This window comes from Parambassis ranga, chromosome 7 (genome assembly GCF_900634625.1).
Source record: "Parambassis ranga chromosome 7, fParRan2.1, whole genome shotgun sequence".
NCBI lineage: Eukaryota > Metazoa > Chordata > Actinopteri > Ambassidae > Parambassis > Parambassis ranga.
The window spans coordinates 12,950,389-12,970,862 of NC_041028.1; the positions used below are offsets into that span (position 1 = coordinate 12,950,389).

At 44.4% G+C, this 20,474-nt stretch overlaps 1 protein-coding gene across 2 annotated transcripts; it reads left to right on the plus strand.

Annotated features, from left to right (window-relative positions):
• The first annotated feature begins 539 nt into the window (after window positions 1-539).
• Window positions 540-19,392, plus strand: epha2b (eph receptor A2 b). Of its 2 annotated transcripts, XM_028409064.1 has the most exons (17): window positions 540-701; window positions 1,276-1,355; window positions 2,750-3,392; window positions 12,601-12,756; window positions 13,040-13,399; window positions 13,594-13,724; window positions 13,827-13,989; window positions 14,070-14,166; window positions 14,831-14,886; window positions 14,974-15,099; window positions 15,760-15,945; window positions 16,045-16,106; window positions 16,216-16,425; window positions 16,537-16,686; window positions 16,762-16,955; window positions 17,828-17,983; window positions 19,284-19,392. In XM_028409064.1, exons 1-17 carry the CDS (start codon window positions 617-619, stop codon window positions 19,390-19,392), a joined length of 2,964 nt encoding a protein of 987 aa, XP_028264865.1. In that variant the 5' UTR covers window positions 540-616. The 2 variants fall into 2 exon arrangements, with proteins under 2 accessions (XP_028264865.1, XP_028264864.1); XM_028409063.1 differs by having other exon boundaries at window positions 15,760-16,106.
• Window positions 19,393-20,474: the final 1,082 nt, after the last annotated feature.

Below are 20,474 nucleotides of genomic sequence, written 5' to 3' on the forward strand. Positions count from 1 at the left end.
GTGCATTCAAGTGCTCCTTGTAAACTTGACTACTTGTGCAGGTTCCATCAGAGTTCAGTGCCCGGATTGTCTTCTGAAGTTTACAAAATAAGACCTATTCTTTGTTTTAGTTTGTTCTTGGTAGTATTTGTGAGAACACTGAAAAATAAAAGAAAGACAAGTTGGCACATTTGAGAACTAATTAATATTCATAGAAAATATTTGTAGGCACTTCCTATAAAGTAAAATACAATTTTTCAATAATATTGCCATCCTAGGTGATACTAGGCACAGACAAGTGCTGTGTTTTAAAATCATCCGCCTTGGTTTGAGCCACCTGGCGCGTTAAGCTTTCTGTCTTGTCCGTGCTCCAACGTGCGTAAAATTAAAAAAATTCCAACTGTCCCTGAAGGTTCCAAAAGTTTCTCATGTGGCACAGCCCCCCACCCCTGAAAACACATCGTGCGCACTCACCCACACACACAAACACATGCATTCCAGCGGGCGGAGTCCGTGACGCGCTGGGCCGTTTGTGAATGAGCTGCAGCGAGCAGCACTCACCTCTCAGAGTCCCAGCCAAGCCCAGCAGTGGAGAGAGAGAGAGAGGGAGTGAGAGAGAGAGAGGAAAAGTTTCCAAATGGATTTCTGTGGTGGAATTAGACATTTATTGTTTTCATATGTACTCATTAACGGCATATTCATAACGCTACAGAGTAAAGAAGGTGAGTGTGTGTGTGTGTTTTTTTAACAATAATTTCCTCAGAAAGCTGCTCATAGTGAAACTGTATTGAAGAGAAGTACGCGTGCCATGCGAGGAACCTCCTGGAAGAAACTTTTAAATCCAGGAAACATTCTTTCTGTGGCAGTCCACAGCATCTGAAACATTGTTATGATTTAATTGGAAAATATCTGATATGATACAACTACAAACCTAATTGAGAATGTCTGCTGCGTGGTGCGCTCGCTAAACTTTTTAACACAGCAGGTGAATTGTGGGGACAGCGTGTTGCGCCGAGGTTTTCTCTGTATTAGCCATTATATGTGTAAGCAAATGTTTTAATATATTAGTGTAACGCGTTGCAATTAAGGAAACTATATTAACTTTAAGTTAAAACTCGTATCCCCGTTATATTAACTTTAAGTTAAAACTGTTTTCCCTGTTTTAAAACAAACTTAAACTTTTTGTCTTTTCTATATTCATTTTAATTCTTTCCTCCATTTCTTAGCCACAATAGATTTTCCACTGAGTTTGAATGTGTCTTCTCATTTGCTGACAATGTCCTCGTGTCTCCACAGAGGTGCTTTTGGACATGAGGGCAACAGGAGGTGAACTGGGCTGGCTGACATGGCCCTTAGACCAGGGAGACAAGCCTGGGGTGAGTACCGCTCTGGCTTCTCCTGCAGCTCCCACGTTTCCACTTGGAATTTGCCTTTAGGATAAGTCAGCTTACAGGAAGCGCCTGAGCCCCCGGTGCAAAATATTTGACTATTTGACTTGTGTGGTTAACTGCTGACTGGGCCGTGTGTGTGTGTGTGTGTGTGTGTGTGTGTGTGTGTATATATGTCAGGTTTCTATAAAATGTGGCACTTTGGATATGAGAAGGAGAGTGCTGGGATACTATCTGAGCATGTCTGGGCTGCTCAGGCAGACAGAATAGCTGCGAGCTCTGAGCTGGGAATACTTGTGGCTTCTTGCGGTTTGAAGGCTTCAGCTCCAGAATTGTATGTTAGAGAGCAATTAACTTTTAAAGTTTGCAGCATGTGGTACCTCTTTTTTAGAGAGGAGGGGTTTTTAGCTGGAGCCAATCAGTCAGAGCTACCTTTTTCCTTAAAGCAGGGGAAAATGTCCACATTTAGTGATGCGTCAAGAGGATACATTATTACAGCTGAATGCTGTGGTTGTCTCTTTGGCAGTATAGCAGAGACATGTGTGCCTTCCTCTGTGCTGTGGTTTCAGAGTAATTGACCAGTCAGGCTCATGCAAATTCACTGTAAATAGGCTCATTTGATGTGCTGATGACTCAAAGGCATGTGCAGGCGTGCTGCAACTTTCTGCTTAAAGAACGCCTCTGACTTTCGTTTTGCTTTTTTTTTTTCTTCTGAATCCCCTCAGGTGAAACAACTTTATTGTGCACTTTTCCTCATTTAACTACCCACACTTATGATAATTAATACTGTAAGTCTTACAGGCCCCTTATAAAAACTGTTCACCAGCTGTTTAATAGATGTGTCGGTCCTGCTGTTGTACATCAGACCCACACTCTCTCCCAACAAAGCACATTCCTTTAATTAATAGCACAGCAGCTACATACAGGGAGCAAACCACAGCCTCTGCTCCTGCGGGGGACCATGTTGCTCCTTATGAGTCAAGGTTATGTTAAAACCCACGGTTACGTTTTTTTTTTTTCAGGAATATTTGTGGCAGCATTTAGTGTGCAAGATGCAATGCTGTTTGGGGAAGAAGCCAGCAACAGAAATAATTTGGTATCTTTGCAATGTCAGAAATGTGTTCTCAGCCAAAATCCTTGAGGCCTTCTGTATTGTTTCTCTGTAAACACTCATAAAGTGCAGCTCTCCATGTATCAAAAATGTGTTATTGCTGTGAAGGATAGTTAAAATATCCAGCAGGGGGTAATTTGGAATGTGGGTTCCCATATTACAGTGGTTGAAGCATCATGTGAAGTGCTATGGTACAACCCAGCATGCTTTGGGGCTCCCCTAGGGTATGTATTTGTAAATCTAACATTTTTTGGATTGTGATCTTTTTCAGTGGGAAGTAGTCCAGAGGACTCTGAATGGCTCTCAGTTCTACACCTACTCCGTCTGCAATGTCGGAGAGCGTGAGCAGGACAACTGGCTGCGTACCACCTTTATCCAGCGGCGTCCGTCAGCCTCACGGGTTTTCGTGGAACTCCAGTTTATCGTACGAGACTGCAACTCATTTGGGGGAGCCTCGTTAACCTGCAAGGAAACCTTCAATCTGTTCACCACTGAGGCAGATGCAGACGTGGGCACTACCTTCCGAAAAGGCCAGTTTAAGAAGGTGGCCACCATAGCTCCGGACGAGATCACAAGCAAAAGTGAACTGCGCATCAACAAAGAGACACGAGTTGTGGAGAACCTGTCTCGAAAAGGTTTCTACTTGGCCTTTCAAGACATTGGAGCTTGTGTTGCTCTTCTCTCTGTCCGGGTCTACTACAAAACCTGCCCAGCCACAGTGAAGAGCCTAGCGTCGTTCCCTGAGACAGTGGCTGGAGGTGAGGCGCTAAGGCAAGTGAGCGGGGTGTGCGTGGATAATGCCATCAGTGAGGAAGTACCTCGCATCTACTGCACTGTAGATGGAGGATGGGTGGTGCCTGTTGGACAATGCCAGTGCAAACCCGGCTATGAAGAAGTTAAAGACTCATGTCAAGGTAAGGCCTTGTTTTTAGATGTGACACTAGCTGGGGATGCATGATATTACCTGGAAGAGATTAATTTCAGAAATTGGTCTAACAATGAAATACATCAAATATCTGCAAAAAATTTTGCATCATTGGTACTAGCAAAGGTCTTTTCACCCTCAAGCCCTCCATCCTTTCTTGGTGTTAACCAGGACCTTGTGTGAGTGTGTTTTAAAGCAACCATTTACCTACATTTTAATCACCCCTGGTTGTAAAACAGGCTGCGGATATTTATCATAGGCGTTATGATAAATGGAATTCACCCCTTGGCTAGCATCGCTCCTGTGCAATGAAAGGAATGCTGGTACATGTCTTGGCATCATCCTTAACCTTGAATGCTCATAAAGTTAGGTAACATTTTCTGCAGAGATTTTAAGACCGTTTGCTCGCACAACCTGACCAGCCTGGGTCAAAATTATCCATTGTGGATGAGTCCTGGCAGTTTTCTTCACAGTCAGGTCTCCAGCCCCACTTCACAAATGCTGTTAAATGAAATCCTTGCTTGACCAGCTTTGAACGCTCATTGTAGGTGATACCTACCAACATGCTGTATAGGTGATTTCCTGCTCTCTCATTATCATTCCTTCTCTTATCAGGAGTGCAGTCCAATCATAACTCTGTCCTCCGACTGTGCAGTTACAGCATGCTTGTGTTTTAAGTTGTGAAAAGAAGTTCTTTTATTGTTGTGGGAAGGGTTGTCAGAGTGACTGAAAGTGATCAAAGAAAACTGGGAGGCTACTGTACTGTGATGGATTAGCATCTTTAAGGCTGGTGGAGGAAAAAAGGGAGGAGGCGGAGATGAAGCTTCTGAGCCTCAATGACTTTGTTCACATCAAGCATCACAGAGAGCAGATGCCCTCCTCTTGTTCTCCTGTCTGTCTTTGCATCCATCTCTTGATCCCCCCCCACCCAACCACCCACCAACCCTCCTCTGTTTTCCCAAATCCACTGTGCTGCAGCTTTGGGGTGTGTGACTCCAGCAGTGTATATATGTGAACATGCAACACAGGCCGGCATGTGAGGGCCTGTTGAGATCTGTTCTATGACAGAACTCCTAAAGATTCTCAGCAGCCCTGTGTGCCTCTCCTCCGTCACCGCTTACATGCATGACCTGAAACACACTTACAGGGATGAATACCCTTAATCACACACACTTTGTGCTGCAGTTGTAAATCTGCATGTGGCCTGCTTATAATAGGTTTGTATTCATCCTTCTCTCCCTCTGGCAATAGACTGAAAAAAGTGATGAAGTTTTCTGTCAGTACAGTGTTTCAGCTGCGGGAAAGTGCCAGGTAAGATGATTAGGGCAGGAGGAGGAGGAGGAGGAGGAGGAGGAAGGGAGGCAGAAAGGAATGAGAGAGCAGTCATAGAAAAGCGAGAGATTGTGTTTAGAGGAGGGGTGTGATCTTAAAACAGAGAAGTGAGGAGTGGAATGTAAAGGTAGGAGAACAATGGAGTGCTGTGTTTCCATGTGAGGCCAGTGAAGCCCACCTCCACCTCTTCTCCTGTCCCTCGGTCAGTACATTCCTGATCAGTTTGCTGAGGAGGAGACTCCCAACATTACTCCAGACCTGTGGAATTCCCAGGGGGGGAAGAGCAACTTGAGGTCAAGCCCTCACATAAAAAAGACTAAACAAAGAAAACCCCCCCAAAACTACCAGGATGAAGTCAAATGAGAGGTCTCAGATGCACGAGGGCCGTTGTAGATGAAGGTGGAAATGAATCACAGGGCTGCAGTGCGGGGCCATGATGAATGGTTCAGAGGGCTTAAAGTGGAATATCCTACAGACACACAGTTAATCATTCTCCCCACTTCTTTCCTGTATGGAGAGAAACCACAAAACTTCAATTGTGGTGTTTTTTCTTACTTTAAGGTTGAAAGTTTCCATGTTCAGAGATGTGTTCACTCACTTTTATGACTCCTCGACCCCGTGGGACCTGTTAAAGTAGAAATCTGTGACTTCATCTGGTTTTTGTCTCCGTCTCTTCATCAGCTCTCACCGCCACGGTATTTCTGGCTGCGAGATCAGACTTTTTCTGTCTTTTAAACTCTCTGTGGAGGCTTCTGTATGTGCTGCTTTCTCCCGGTGCTCGTACGGACTTCAGAATCAAACCAAATCAACGTGGAGTGTGCTGAGGAAAAAAGCATTTATGAGAGGGTTGTAAATCATTTCAGTCGGCCGCAGCGAGGCACAAAATGAGCTTTTGTTTTTTGTGAAAGCATTACAAAATCCTGTGAAGGAAAATTATGTTGGCTCTCAAAATACACCATCAGTCATACTGTGAATCAGAAATGAGTGAAACCTTTAACCATGATTTATACACAATACACACAGGACTAATGAAAGCCTACTGACGCCTTTATTATTTTTATTTTCCATTTTATTACTATAGTTTGCACTACTTCTTATAGTGTCCACTTTTTCCTGCTTCTTCAAGATCATATCTAAATTAGTTTTTTCATGACAAACCCTAATCTGAATGGCAAATACAACATTTCCGTCAGACTGAAGTTTGTCACAACAGATAATAAAGCAAAACAATTAATGTAAAATAATACAAAATGAAGTATAATTAAATTCTAATAGCACCTTTTAAGTATTAAAAGTTTTTAAAAGTCTCTAACTTCTGTCTGGTTTGCTGAAGTCGACCAGTTTATTGGTTCCACGGCCTCATGTGTTCTAGAAAGTAAAAACCTACCACTAAAAACTCTGATCTGTAGCCAATGTGGTTTTGGTTTGCACAGAGGTTATAGGTCATACTGTATGTAACCACAGGAAGTAAACAAACTGCTGCTGCATTGTTTTTAATAACTCAAATCAATAACATTTTTAATTCTGGGAAAATGTTTCTTTTATATTTAACAGTTTCCACTCATGACTCACTGTTGACACTGACACCTCTGTTTTCCTCTGCTACCTCTCACATCCTTCCTTACCCATAATCCTCCCTGGCACAATGTGCCATTTGTCGCCCCCTCAGAGAGCTGTCCTGGCTGGTCCTCCAGTTTGTGCTTAACTGTTCTGGTACACACCTCATCGATTGCTCTAACGTGGTTTACTAAAGACTCGATATTAAAATGGAGACACTGTGTGGAATATTTGGACTGCTGAGGGCAGTTTTGGTGTCATGATGGAACAACTGTCCACTGAGTTCCAGTAAAGTTATTACCCGTCTCGCCAAAGAGGTTCCAGTAAACTATTTTTTCTCTCCCGCCTCCTTTTCTCCAAACTCATCCCCAGCTGATGTAACAAACAGTCTGTGACTAAGTTGTAGTGTGACTGCATGCTGTGGTGAGTGATTTGTATGGGTAGTAATTGACTTGGGTGTGTTTAGGCTTTTTAAGTGAAGTAACTACTGGTTCTGCTTGCTTTTTTGTCTTTGTGTAATCTCTGCTGCCGTCCTCTGTACTCCTTTCCCCACATCCTCCCAGTCTCTGAAGGCTTTCCGCCTCTCATCTCGTATTTATTTGATAGTTTCTTATCTCAACACATTATTATCATCGTCGTTTTGCAGTAGTCTGTGCAATTTACTCAAGAGACGTAGGTTGTTGCGCAAGCTGTCCTTAGTACAACAAACTGACAGACAAACAAAAGTCTTTCCTTGGCGTGTTGTGTTCATGTTGTCCATGAAATCACAGGGCTCATGTTATTTTTGGCTGCTGTGCAGGTCATGAATATGACACCAATAGACTTTAAACATCCCGTTTCACACGGCCCTGATGGGACTATTTAGACTGTGTACGCCTGATAAATACATCTCTCTACTAAACATAAATAGAAGCTAAATAAGAACAATGCAGCCAATCAGACAGTTTTGAGTAGAGAAGCAAAGAAAAACAACCATGTTCACAGAGCGGTCAAAGCATAAACATTTAGTGGAGGTAAAATGTAAACAGTCAATTTTTGTTGCAGCTGATGAATTTTATGAGGGAATTTAAGATGTGGAGTGCTGATAACATTCTCCCTCAGTAATGCCACAGATTGCAGGAAGAAAGACTGTCAATCTGCTTGTACCTGCTTTTTCATAATCACCATGAACCTTTTAAGACAGAGGTCTTGTGCAATTTCAGCTTATCTGATGGTGAGTGTACAAAGAGACACAAACGCAGCACCACTCCTCGAGATCTTAGGGATTTCATTTAGTTGGCTTAAAGTGGATTTCACATAATGGAATCATCTCACTCCTGCCGGATAATCCCCACATGGAAATTTTCTGCTCCACCGCATTCCCTCGACAGTCGGCCCCCGTGAAGCCGGTCTCAGACGTAAAAACCTCACAGAGTTATCAGACGACGCTGCTCATTTAGATGCACAAGCTGGATATAACCTCTCTTTCTTGGCCCTCAGAAGCTTTCTGTGATTACTTAAAATTTGTGGTTTTCTCTGATGTTGTGCCAAGGTAACATCTGCCCCGCGGGCTAAACTTGAGGGAGTTGGTTAGATAATGGGGGGGACTCTGAAGACACTTTCAAGTGGTGTCATGCACCGTCTTGTTGGCGCACGCTTTTAGTGAACAGTACACTGGCGATTACTGTGAACGAGATGACAGAGGATGTAGCACAGAGAGGATCTGATGGCCTCTATGTCTCTTTAATAACAGCTCATCATACTGTTGTGGTTTGAAAAGTGTGAATGTTGAATGAACAAGAACTAGTCTACTGGCAGTAGTGAGGGAGGCAGCGCTGCAAATATGCACTAATTTCAGTGTAAACAGGGTATAGCTGCTGATAGTGTTGTTGAGGGTGTGTGTGTTTCCGGAATAACCAAAACACCGAGCATAAAGAAGGAGCTGAAAAGAGTTGTGTAGAGCTGAAACAAACAACTTGCCATGTCTGCAGTCTCCTTATTCACTATACAGTATAAATTAGTGAAATACCTGCGCCTCAGCATTTCTTGTGTGTGTCGGCTGTGGTGCAGAAGTTGGGACATATTTCCTCTTGGTGACATTCCTAAGCCTGCAGGCTGTGTGTGTGTGTTGTGATGGTGGGGGAGTTTGGAGCAATGTGAAGCGCATTGTATTGTACCATTGGTGTGTGTGAGGTCAGCACTTTCCTTCCCCCATATCACTCAGTCACCCCCCTCCCCACACCACACCACCCACCCTCCACTGCTAACAGGACGAGCCCGCAGCGGAAACCGGAGGTCACCTAATCCCTCGGTGACTCCCCGACCCGTTGGCTCAGGGCTTTCCATTGTCGGTCGGTGCTGAGCGGCCTTGCTCTACAGCCGCTTTCCATTTTGTTGTCCTGCCTGATAAGTGATTTTGTTTATTGGTGCATTTGGCCCCATTTTGGCCACTTCCCCTCGCCAGGAAGCAGACGGCTGTCGGCATCCAGTGTATAACCTGTTGGCTTGCAGCAGAGTGTTGAGTTTGCCACCTGGCTGTCTGGATCTGACAAAATGACCCTGACTGTGTGATGGAGCTGTGACTGATCATTGACAGGATCAGTTTCTTTAAAGCATCTTTACTTTAAACTTGTTGAGCCCGTTTGATTCCACTTGTCCTTCTCTCAGTCAGTGAGTGGACAGAGGGAATGAGAGGAGAAAGGGATCAGGGAATTTATTGTGTTTGTTAACAACCCCAGATGAAAGGCTGAGTGCAATTGTAAAACAGATGTAATGCCCTTACAGCTGCTCCATTGGTCAGCTAATCCTTTTGACTAATGCCCCCCCTTCCACACATATGCACACACTTCCATCAGCCCCTACACCTTTACTGCCCTCCCCTATCCTGCCCTACCTCAGTGACCCCTGGCTCATGTTACCGGCTCACATCCCCCATCAGAGACCCTCATTGTTCCCCCAAAATGCTAATGACATGTTGTCACCCTGCATACAAACAAAATGACATGACATATTGCAATTACAGGTCTGTGTGACTGTGTGGAGGGAAAGCGGGGGATGGGAGTGTGGGTGCACACAAAGCTTTACTTGCCTGTGGGAGTTGTTCTGATAAAGATCTGAACGTTATATTTATTTCTTGGTTGTTTTTATTTTTCCAAGATGTTTTTTGTCCAATGGTCATACTTCTCCATTTAACCTTTCTCCTTCCTCCTCCTCCTCCTCCTCCTCCTCCTCTGCGCTGCTAACATGTGTTTGTTTTACTTGGCTGCTGACTCCCTGTAAGCCATGCACAGTTTAACTCACAGTTACCCTGAGGCAGACATGACCTTTCTGCCTCTTAAAAGCCCAGTGCCAGACTCGATTGTGGGGGCCCCCCCTACCACTCTGTCCTCCAGACCTGAGGGTGATTTCTGTTGTCAAGCCACCATGTTACCCATTCATCCATCTCTCTAACGGTGCATTCATCACTGTCACCATTTCATCCATCTTAACTTCTACTGACAAACTGTGGTGGTGGTGGGGCCCTTGAAGACGCCCCACTCCAGAGCCACTCAGGCTCCCAGAATGTAACAGGCCCCTGCACTCTCTTTCAATAAACAAACACAGAGCCACTCAAGGCGCACGGGTCCTCTCAAATGACAAACAGTTCCTTGCTTTGTAGCAACAGGGAGGGAAAATGGTCAGTCTAACTTTGTCAAATGTTTTAACTCAGAAGAGGCTGGGAGACATTTTGTTTATGAGATCATACCCCCCCTCCTCCATGGGTTCAGTGCCTGTGTTCATGTTGGATCAACACATTTTGCCTTCCTCTTTTGTTATTATTCTGTCTCAGAACTCTGGTCGCCTCAGTGCTGGTTCTTCTCTTGGTCACGCTCCCCTGTGCCTTCTACTTTGATTGGCTGCTTTAGGAAGGAAGGCAGCGTCAGCCTTATGCTTCCTGCTTCCTGTTGTGTCCAGCAACAACCAGAAGCACCCCCCCCTTTAGCAGCTCCTCCATGGAACCAGGAAGTTTCTTTCCACCGGTCCCATTTGTCGAGGAAACCTGTTAAATACCTCAGCAGAGACTCACTGACTTTCACTTACTGTCAGTTGGACTCATATGTATAAGAAGCACAAACTTAGTTACCTTCAGAACAGAGAGCTGTACAGAAACTGAAGCAGTCTGCTACAGGCCTCCTGTTGGGTGGTGTGCACTGGAATGCATCTTGATTATAGAGGCGACTCACAGTGTAAGGCCATCATCTCCACAGGCCTGACCACGATGCATTACAGCCGGCACTGTAGCGCCAAAAAGAGGCTAGTCCTCCTCTATTCAGTTGCCATGTGGCATTTCGGCTATTCCCATCTGCAATGCCTGTGTGTGTGTATATTTTTTCTTTCAGCACTTGAATGCTGTGGCATTCTCCTTGCCTGCTGGTCAGTGGTGAATAGCAATGTTAATGGGTTAGCTGGGAGCCTTTTTAGTGACGACTGGGAGGAGAGAAAGGAGGGGAGGAAGGAATTTGGGGATTACGAGGAGAAGAGGTAGGGGTATGAACAGGGTTTGGGGTAGCAGCTGTTCCCTCTTCTCAAAGGAAGAGTTCACCCTGGCCTGTCTCTTTTCTCTCTGCCCTCTTTTCTCCAGTCCTCAGCAGGATACAGTATCCCTCTCCTTCTTTCTTAAACCTTCTGTTCCTCCTCTCTTCTGCCTCTGCCTCATTTGTGTTAATGAGTAGCAGTAGCTATTAGTGAAACAGCTGGCCACACAGAATGGGGAGGTCTGAGTAACATGCAAGCCAATTGGATGAACTATTTTTCATTCCACAGTTGCTGTCATGCTTCTCAGTCAATAGACACCTCATCACAGCAGCTCTGCCCCAACCCTGTGAACCACAGTGAGAGAGAAAGCCAAGCGAGCCTCATGGTCAGTCCAGTAAATCCCCCCGATATGACTCAAATGGAGCCGTAGCCGTGTGCTTTCCATCTTGTGTGTGGTCACCGGTGGCTTCCAAAGGAAATTCATTCATGTGAACCGCAGGGAAAGGCAGCCATAGACCGAGACAGCATCTCTGAGTGAATCTGATATTATCTCTGTCCTTGGTTCTTCTGGAATCTGGAATCCAAACTGTGTTTGTCTTTGACTTAATGTTTCATTGTATCTCCCCTGGTCAATGGTGTTAACTTCAATCTCTGGCTTTGCATGCCTGATTGCAACTGGCCTACAGTTTCCTTTGTCAGTGTTTCTCTGTCTGTTCCTGCTTTTCTCTTCTACTGTCCTTTGGCCTAACTGTTAACTCTTATTTGCATTGTCAATATCTCACATATGTCATGAGTTGTTTGAACACTCCAGGCACACAATATGGAAAGAAGGAAGGACATTATATGTGTGCATATATACTGAAAACATATGTGTGTGTGGTAGAGGGACACGAACAGGTGACAGGCAGTGCACATAATCCCTCCTCTGATGTCAGATTTAACCATGTGTCCACGACTGTGCTTTGCATACATGTATGTGTATTTTGTGCTTACATATGGGCGTGGGCGCATGTGTGTTGTGCACACATAAACGTGAACGTGCGATGGTGTGAGAACATGAGCAGCAGCAGCCGTTGGAATGCTCTTGCAGAGTTGAAGGGGAGCCATCTCATTTTCACTCTCCTTTATGGCGCCCTCTCTGCAGAATTTCACACCGTATTAAGTTCATATTTCACCACCGCTACGCACAGCTGGACCCTCTACCTGCATTTCTTTATTCCAAGTTGGTAGTGTGAAATTAGGCGTCATCGTATCTTAGCGATACAGTTTCAAAGGTCTGCATGAGGGGCCTTGTGGGGAAAAATATAATAGACTGTTGAGTGCAAACGGATGCTGCTTTGGACTGGTTCTTGGCACTTTGCTGATTCTTGTTACCTATTTCACTTCTAATGCAGCACTGACTTGCTGATGTGGAATGTGGGATAACTGGTTGTGTTTGTTAAGACAGAGACAGTAAGAAAGCAGCAGCAGAGGGGGGTTGTGGATGAAAAAGTAAAGAGTAGGTGTGCCGTCAAGGCAAGGAGTCTGTGTTGTTGTTGTAGGGCTGGGCTCATGTGAGCAGCCTCTTAGGAAGCATCAGTAGAGCCATCAAGTAGGGCGAAGTCCTGCCTATTTCCCCCTGCATATCCCTGTCACTTATTCAAGACCTTTAGCCTTAACATAATAAGGTGTCCGCTTACCCTCTGCGCTGCATCAGAGGTGAGAAGTTCACAGCAGAGGCTTGAACGATGTGGAGAAACTGGCTTTGCACTGTCATTTGGGATCTCTGTTGTCCTTGTTCGGCTCCTCATGTCGATATCTCTTTGTGTTTGCAGAATGTCAGCCTGGCTTCTTCAAAGCTGCAGCATCCGGTGGCAAGTGCGAGCCTTGTCCTGCCAACACCCAGGGGCTGCACTCCGGGGCTCTGTCTTGTTCATGCATGGACGGCTTCTACCGTGCAACAACAGATTCGCCTACTGGACCCTGCTCAGGTAAAAAATATGGATTCAGAAATAAAATGAGCAGCCACACAATGCTTCAAATTACTAAATAAATATTACTATTGAACTCAGTTTAAGAGCGACTGAGGACCATAGTTTCTCATCCCATAATGCGGATTTGAATGTGAATGTAAATTTGTATGTAAATTGAATGTAAATTTGAGGAACTGACTGTCTTTAGAAAGAAATTCTGCACATCTGGCTTCCTGTGGTTCAAGTTCTGCTCTTGCTTGTTTCTGTCTAACACTCCTCCCTCTCCATCTGTGTTCATCAGGTCTACCCTCGGCCCCACGAGATCTTGTGGCCACCACCACCCAGCTCTCTGCAGGAAAACTCCTCCTTTCCTGGAGCCCTCCTGAAGACACAGGAGGTCGGACTGACATCACCTACAGCGTTGAATGCCATCGCTGCGAGGGTGCTGTATGCCAACCCTGTGGAGAAAAAATCCGCTATGAGCCAGCCAGCACGGACCTGTCTGACACCAAGGTGTTAGTGAATGAGCTGGATGCTCACCTCAACTACACCTTCACGGTGGAGGCTCATAGTGGTGTGACGCTGTTTGCTAGTCAGGCAACACCGCGGTCTCACAGGCCACCATCCACCAGCGCTCTGACTACATCTCTCCACTACACAGGTGAGCGCTGCTGATAAGAAGCGGGTGTGTGATGCTATCTTTTCTGCAGTAATGACAGATGCTATCTGTAAGGTAGCAGAAGCTCAGGTAGTTGAATTGTGCTGCAGCAAGAAACACTCAGATTTCATCTGTAGCGATATTTTTTGTATTTCCTCACATTCAAAGACATTTTTGTCTCTTCTGTATGTCCTCAGATCCCCCCAGAATTACCTCTATTCAACTGGTAGAAAGGTCCTCCTCCAGCTTGTCCCTCTCCTGGGATGTGTCACCCCGGCAACGGGTCCAACATCGCCCCACTCGCTATGAACTAACATACCGCAAGAAGGTATGCATCTTGTTTAGTCTCTATATTTTACATTATGTTAAATTTAAATGTTACTGTGGCCTTTAGTTTCAGCAGCAACACTAACTCTTTGACTTCTCCCAGGATGATGTGACGACCTTCATTGTGCTCATACTTGAGAAGAACTCTGTACAGATCAACGACCTGGCTTCTGGCACAGCCTACCTGTTCAGGGTGCAGGCCCTCAGCAATGATGGCAGTCCTGGAGGCTCCAGCCTGGAGGAACAGTTTGAGACCCAGTCTGAAGGTACAGCAGAGCCCCACAGTTTGAAACTAGCTTTGTTCAAGAGCAGGATGCATCTCACATGTGTATGTGTGTGTTTTCAGGACATCTCACTCACAGCAACACAGCAGTCATTTTTGCAGCAGTCGGAGGAGCAGTCATGTTGTTTATCGTCATCGTGATTCTGTTCCTGCGCAGACGGTCAGTAAATAGTGTTTCTGTTAATCTGTCCGAACACACCCTCCTCCTCTTCATTCACGGGCTTCCTCTGTCATTCTTCTGCTTTTCCTTTTGTGGGGCCTCCAAATGGCCTTTGCATTCACTTTCTTCTCACCTCTTTCTTTCTCTCTTCCTTCAGCCAACTTTCCTTCTCTTTATCTGGTTCTGTGTCCAAGCACTCACTGGGGAGGAATTTGTGTTGAATGTGCCTTGTCACTGCTCAATGCTTATATTCTGGTGAGTGCTGGTGCCTTTGAAAGGAAATTAGCCCAGAGTGGTACATTGTTGGTGATAAGAGGCGCTCGGTTCTTTCTGTAGCAGGTCACAGTCACTTTGTAAAGGTGACCTGGTCTTGTACTGTAGTAGACTGTGGCCCGGCTGTCCCACCTCCCTCCTGCCTGCTTGTCTGTCTTTCAGTCTTTAAATCAGCTTGGCAAACACCGTCTATCGCCAGCCTTTATCAAAGGGCCGCTTCTCTCTGAATGAATGCATTGCACTAGTGTCGGGATCCTTTTGAAAGCCTTGGAACATTTAGAAAAAATGGTTACAAAGGTTGCTATGTGCTATTGATATTATATAGAGATGTGTCCATTTGTTCGTTCAGAGTAGGATATTAATTTGTAGATGGGTGTTATGTTTTGTTCAGGAAAAGGAACTCTCACTCCAGACAAGGACCAGAGGACACCTACTTCTCCACTCCAGGTAGAACATCTCTCATCACTCGGTCTCACTGTATTCATTCAGTTTATTTATGTTTTTAAAATCAAACAATTCTTCTGTGGCTTCCAGAGCAACTGAAGCCTCTGAAGACCTATGTGGATCCACATACATATGAGGACCCCAACATAGCTGTCCTGAAGTTCGCCACAGAAATCCACCCCAGCCACATAACCAAACAGAAAGTCATTGGAGCTGGTGAGTGACAGCCCTGCTGAGACAATCTGCTGTGGGGCTTAACACCGAGATGTTGAAAGATCTTTTCAATCCCCAAATTCGCTGTTTATATTGTGCCTTTTCCACAGCTTAACAGGATGACTGACATTGGTTACTTTAGTGAGATTAACATCTATCTGGCTGAGTTCTCACACAACAAGTTGAGACATTTTTGTTGTGTAGCAACTCCTGGCTGCAGGATCTGTGTGTGTTTGGCTCAACTTGACAATCACACAAAAGAAAGTGTTGCAGCACCAGCAGTGTTTTTGGAAGGATATCAGAGCACCTTCCCGTCTTCAGCCCAGATTTTTCAAATGATGATACGTTTATTCAAGTGCAGCCACCTTTTAACCCTTGAACTGGCAACCCTCACCTCCCAGTTCTCATGACCATGTGCTCCCTACAGCTGATTCCCATGCTCCCACACCACAGGCCATCCACCAATTGCACAACCAAAGGAACTCTCTCCCTCAACACCCAGCCAGAACACACCTTTGTGAAAGCGCCTGAGGCAAAACAGCCACAGAGACTTCCTCGTTGTCACCGTGCTGCACAGCCAACCCCTGCAGCTAGAAACTTAAGAAGGCATATCCATTTTTTTGATACCTGTTTGCCAAATCAGTCGTTGTTGTTTCTTTGCAGGGGAGTTTGGTGAGGTGTATCGTGGTATTCTGAAGGTGCCCGGGAGGAAGGAGGCGGCTGTGGCTATCAAGACCCTGAAGCCCGGATACACAGAGAAACAGAGGCAGGACTTTCTGAGCGAAGCCTCCATCATGGGCCAGTTCTCCCACCAGAACATCATTCGTCTGGAGGGGGTGGTCACCAAATGTAAGGATTCCTTGTATATTTCTATATATTATATTTGTATATTCCAGCTTGTTTTGTGCTTTTTTTGGATATCTAATCTGTATTTTCTTTTCTGTGCAGTTAAACATGCAATGATAGTGACAGAATACATGGAGAATGGAGCACTGGACAGGTACCTCAAGGTAAGTCCACGACTTGTATTGTCCTCTGGTGTGTTTTTTGTTATGGTAATGATGTGAAAAAAAAATAAAAACTTAAAATAAAAAAAAGATGTGTGCTTATCTTCATCAGGACCATGATGGCGAGTTTACCTCCTTCCAACTTGTGGGCATGCTCCGCGGCATCGCTGCAGGTATGAAGTACCTCTCTGACATGAGCTATGTCCACCGTGATCTGGCTGCTCGCAACATCCTGGTCAACAACACCCTGGAGTGTAAAGTGTCGGACTTTGGTCTATCCCGGGTGCTAGAGGACGATCCTGAGGGGACGTACACCACAAGTGTGAGTGGATGTGTAGCTTTCTGACAGCTTTGGGTCAGTTCAGTGTTTAGATGTGTTAATGTGGATGCAATTTTATTTTTTTACATTTTTTTCCCCATTTTTCTTAACCAGGGAGGTAAGATTCCCATCCGCTGGACTGCTCCAGAAGCAATCGCATACAGGAAGTTCACCTCAGCCAGTGATGTGTGGAGTTTCGGCATCGTAATGTGGGAAGTCATGGCTTTTGGTGAAAGGCCTTACTGGGATATGAGTAACCACGAGGTAAGTTTTAGTGTTTAGTGTTATTTTGATTCTAACCAGTGAGAAAAAAGATCTAACCGGATAAACCGCTTGCAGGTGATGAAGGCTATCAATGAGGCGTTCAGGCTGCCGGCACCCATGGACTGTCCCTCTGCCGTTTACCAGCTGATGCTGCAGTGCTGGCTTCAGGATCGCTCCAAGAGGCCGCGCTTCGGAGACATTGTCAGCCTCTTGGATAAACTGCTGCGGAGCCCAGACTCCCTGAAGGCCATCGCAGACTTTGACCCACGGTAAGATTTATTTACATACCAGAGAAAGAGCTTATAATGCATATTTTGGTATCACTGACCCTACTGTAGCTGCCATTATCAGCAATCATTTCTGGAAAGAACCATGTAACCAAAACCTTCAAATACAATAAATGTTCTATTTTTAGTCTGGTAAATCCTTTAGGCTCTTTCAGTTTCCCTTCTGGTTGATGTTATCTTAAAGCAGCACCCAGAGTCATCGGGGAACTTTGACTCAAGTTTGTGTGAAATCACAAAAACAGGAATGATGCCTGTGCTCAGCTACGCCAAATTCTTTAAGACCATTGACCACCAGTATTGCTGTATACACAAAGACCCTTTTATTAAAAAACAAAAACAAGATTTGACAGGATTAACATTCAAATATTTTCATTGCATAAGTTCTGGAGGCAAGAAAATAAAATGTAACGATGTGTGCAATCTTTATGTAGCCACAAAACATAAAAATAATAAGGCTCTGATGTGAAAATATTCAGTTTGTTTGTGGAGATTTCTAACTTACCATCAATAATTTAAAAACAGAATGTTTAGGGTTGGGTGTGATAAAACTAAAACAGGTTTAGGATGTTCTAAATACGGACACTGCCCAGGCTAATGACAGAAATGTTCCTGTCAAAGGAGCTTTTTTGTGTGTGTGATTCTGTGCATGAATGCATATTTTTGTGTCCGTGCATCGAAGCCAAAAAGGACAAAAGGCTGTCATGCTCATATCTTAACCGGATCTGTCCTGACTCCTCCAACTGGTTTTTATCACCAACTGGTTTCCTGCACTGTAATTACCGTCCTCAGTCATCTGCCTTTGTTGTGGGAAAGTCTGTTGATTATTATCATTTGGATCTACTTTCCTTTGCCAGCATATCCATCCGCCTGCCCAGCACCAGCGGCTGTGATGGTTCTCCATTCAAGTCGGTGTCTGAATGGCTGGAGTCCATCAAGATGAGCCAGTACATCGAAAACTTCACCTGCGCAGGGATCGTCACTATGGAACAAGTTCTGCAGATGAAGAACGAGTAAGTCACACATCGAATAAAAACTGTTTATTTTATTTGCTTGTGTGTTGTTGGCAAATAGGAGTAATTTTGCTGTGAAATTATGTTGCGAATCAAAACCCAATAAATTCCACAAGAATGTTTTCACCCCCAGGACGAAGCCTGTGATGGATTTCCCACCAGTAGTTTATGTATTTGTTTTCCTATAAAGTTAGTTTTTAACAGCCAGCAGAATAGTTTGCGCACAATATAATCTCCGACCTCAGTTACAACATGAGAAATGTTTGAGATGGAAAATGTAATGGAGGGAAAGAGAAGGAGTGGGCTCATTTGTGGTAGGCTTGTGGTTGCTACAGTCCTTATTCCTCTTTCTTCTCCCCATTCTTCTTCTCATCTCTACACACACACACACACACAGAGCCTGCCCTGAGCAGCACTTTTGCTTGAGACCCCCAAACCACCAATTTTGCCTGTTTAGGGCAAAGGTCTTTTGTGGCTTCTTCATCATGAAAGGAGGGAGTGTGAGTGACTCGAGGAGATTAAGGAACTAAAAAAGATAGATGTGATTTGAAGTTGTAATCCTACGAAGATTGAATATGTGCAAACCTGCTTAACTTATTATCCTAAGGTAGTTCAGGGCAATTAGACCTTCCCAGATGTGTAGGAGCTCTTAAGGGGGAAATTTATTAAAATGGATTAATTATTTTTGGAGGAAAAAAGTGAAGCAGACAATAAAAAAACTACAGTTTCTAACCACACAACCAACCAGTAGAGCCCCCTCCCCTTCTGCCATGCATTGGTCTTGATCTTAGGAAGATGGGCAGACTGTAAAGCAGAGGCAACCCCTTTTAAGTATGTGTCACAGAGCATGGTGTGATTTCAGGGCCCCATGTTTCCATCTCAGGGCATCTGGTAGCACTCTTAGAAAACCAGGAGTTATTTACGACCTACCCTCTGCCTGCCAGACAAGTGATTCATGGTCAACAGGGAGAATCCTCGTCAAGTAATTAAAGCTGTAATTAAGGCTTTGACTTTGGACTGGTGTGTTTTAGGGCAGGTTTGCATCTTGTGCTTGTTCAGAGCGAAGCCCCCAGTCATACTGTTTAATGTCACAGAAAAATCCCTTGGAGTGCAGCCCACCGTGCTGAACTGGTTGAGCCATGAATGGATTCGGCTCCAGGCTGGCATTTCATCATGTTGAATGAGTCAGTGATTACTTCAAGGCTTGAGACACAGGAAGGATGTGTGTGAAAAGAGCTGGAACAAAGTGTAAATCCTCATGCAGATTCTCTTATACACTGTCATGTTTCTTTTTTCTCAGGGACATTAAGAGCATTGGAGTAAGACTGCCTGGACATCTGAAGAGAATCGCCTACAGCATCTTGGGTTTAAAGGACCAAACCAGCACCTTGAGCGTGTTTGCTGTGTGATCCTTATGATGAAGGGAATTAAAAGTGGGCGTTGTGGCAGGCAGCCTTTTGGACTCTAAGATGAGCTGGAGCGATACAGCAGGGACGGCTTTGGATCAACAGAACCAAATGAACTGTGCCGACCGAATCAGACTTACTGTACATTTTTGATTTCTTCATCATATTCACAGGGAATGGAACAAATACACAACAATGTACCAATTAGACTCTGTATATTTAAATGTCTATTTTTTCTGTGCAGATAGAATTTATTGCTCATGATTTTTTTTTCCATTCCTGCTTCACCAAAATCAACAATCACTTCTGGGAAAAGGCTTTTGGCTTTACAAAGTTGCATCCTGAGCTTGGTGCATCCAGTTTCAAATAAAGAGGGGAAGCGCAGTAAGTGTGATTAAAAAGGGAGTTCAGACTTTTGTGATTGAAGCAGAATCACAGAATCTTCCTTTAATTTGCACTTTGCTTCATTTCCTGTTAGACCAGCAAGGACGGAGTGTCGAGCGGGCTGAAAATGAGCTGAAAGGAGCTTGAGCTGGCCCCATAGTTAGAGATGGAGTCGTTTAGGCGTATAAACACAGCCGGACCTGGTGTTGTTACTGGCCTCCTGCTGGCCTCCTCTGTGCAGAAATTAAGCTATAATCATACGTTTATATGAAAAAGAGAGGACGTATATGAGGTACTCTGTGTACAGTTTTTTTTTTCTTCTTCCTTGTTTGTGTTTGGGCAGTTACCAAAAAAAACTTATGTAATGTAGCACTTGGATCAGGATAAGATAATCTTGGTTTGACTCTGAATTGTAAAACAAAAAACGACAAAAAAAGGCCATTACACTCAAAATATAAATGAGTTTGTGTCAAAGTGAAAAACTGCATAAATGGAATAAGTTTTAATTAGAAGCAAAAAAGGAAAAAAAAAACATTTATTCATGAGTTCTTGCAGTTGAGATGAGTTCATGCATAATAATCACTTGGTTTGCAATTTCAATGTCTTTTCAAATATCTTTACAAATATTCACTCATGTGTGTGTTGATGGGATAAAACGAAATGCTCTGACATATAAAAACATTTTTAAGTGCCTCTTTGTG

Bases quoted from the DNA above. Each gene is read 5' to 3' on its own strand.
- epha2b (XM_028409063.1), top strand. From the start codon at position 617: ATGGATTTCTGTGGTGGAATTAGACATTTATTGTTTTCATATGTACTC. The intron at 3,393-12,600 runs GTAAGGCCTTGT...TTGTGTTTGCAG, and splicing joins AGTTAAAGACTCATGTCAAG to AATGTCAGCCTGGCTTCTTC. The intron at 13,990-14,069 runs GTACAGCAGAGC...GTGTGTTTTCAG, and splicing joins GTTTGAGACCCAGTCTGAAG to GACATCTCACTCACAGCAAC.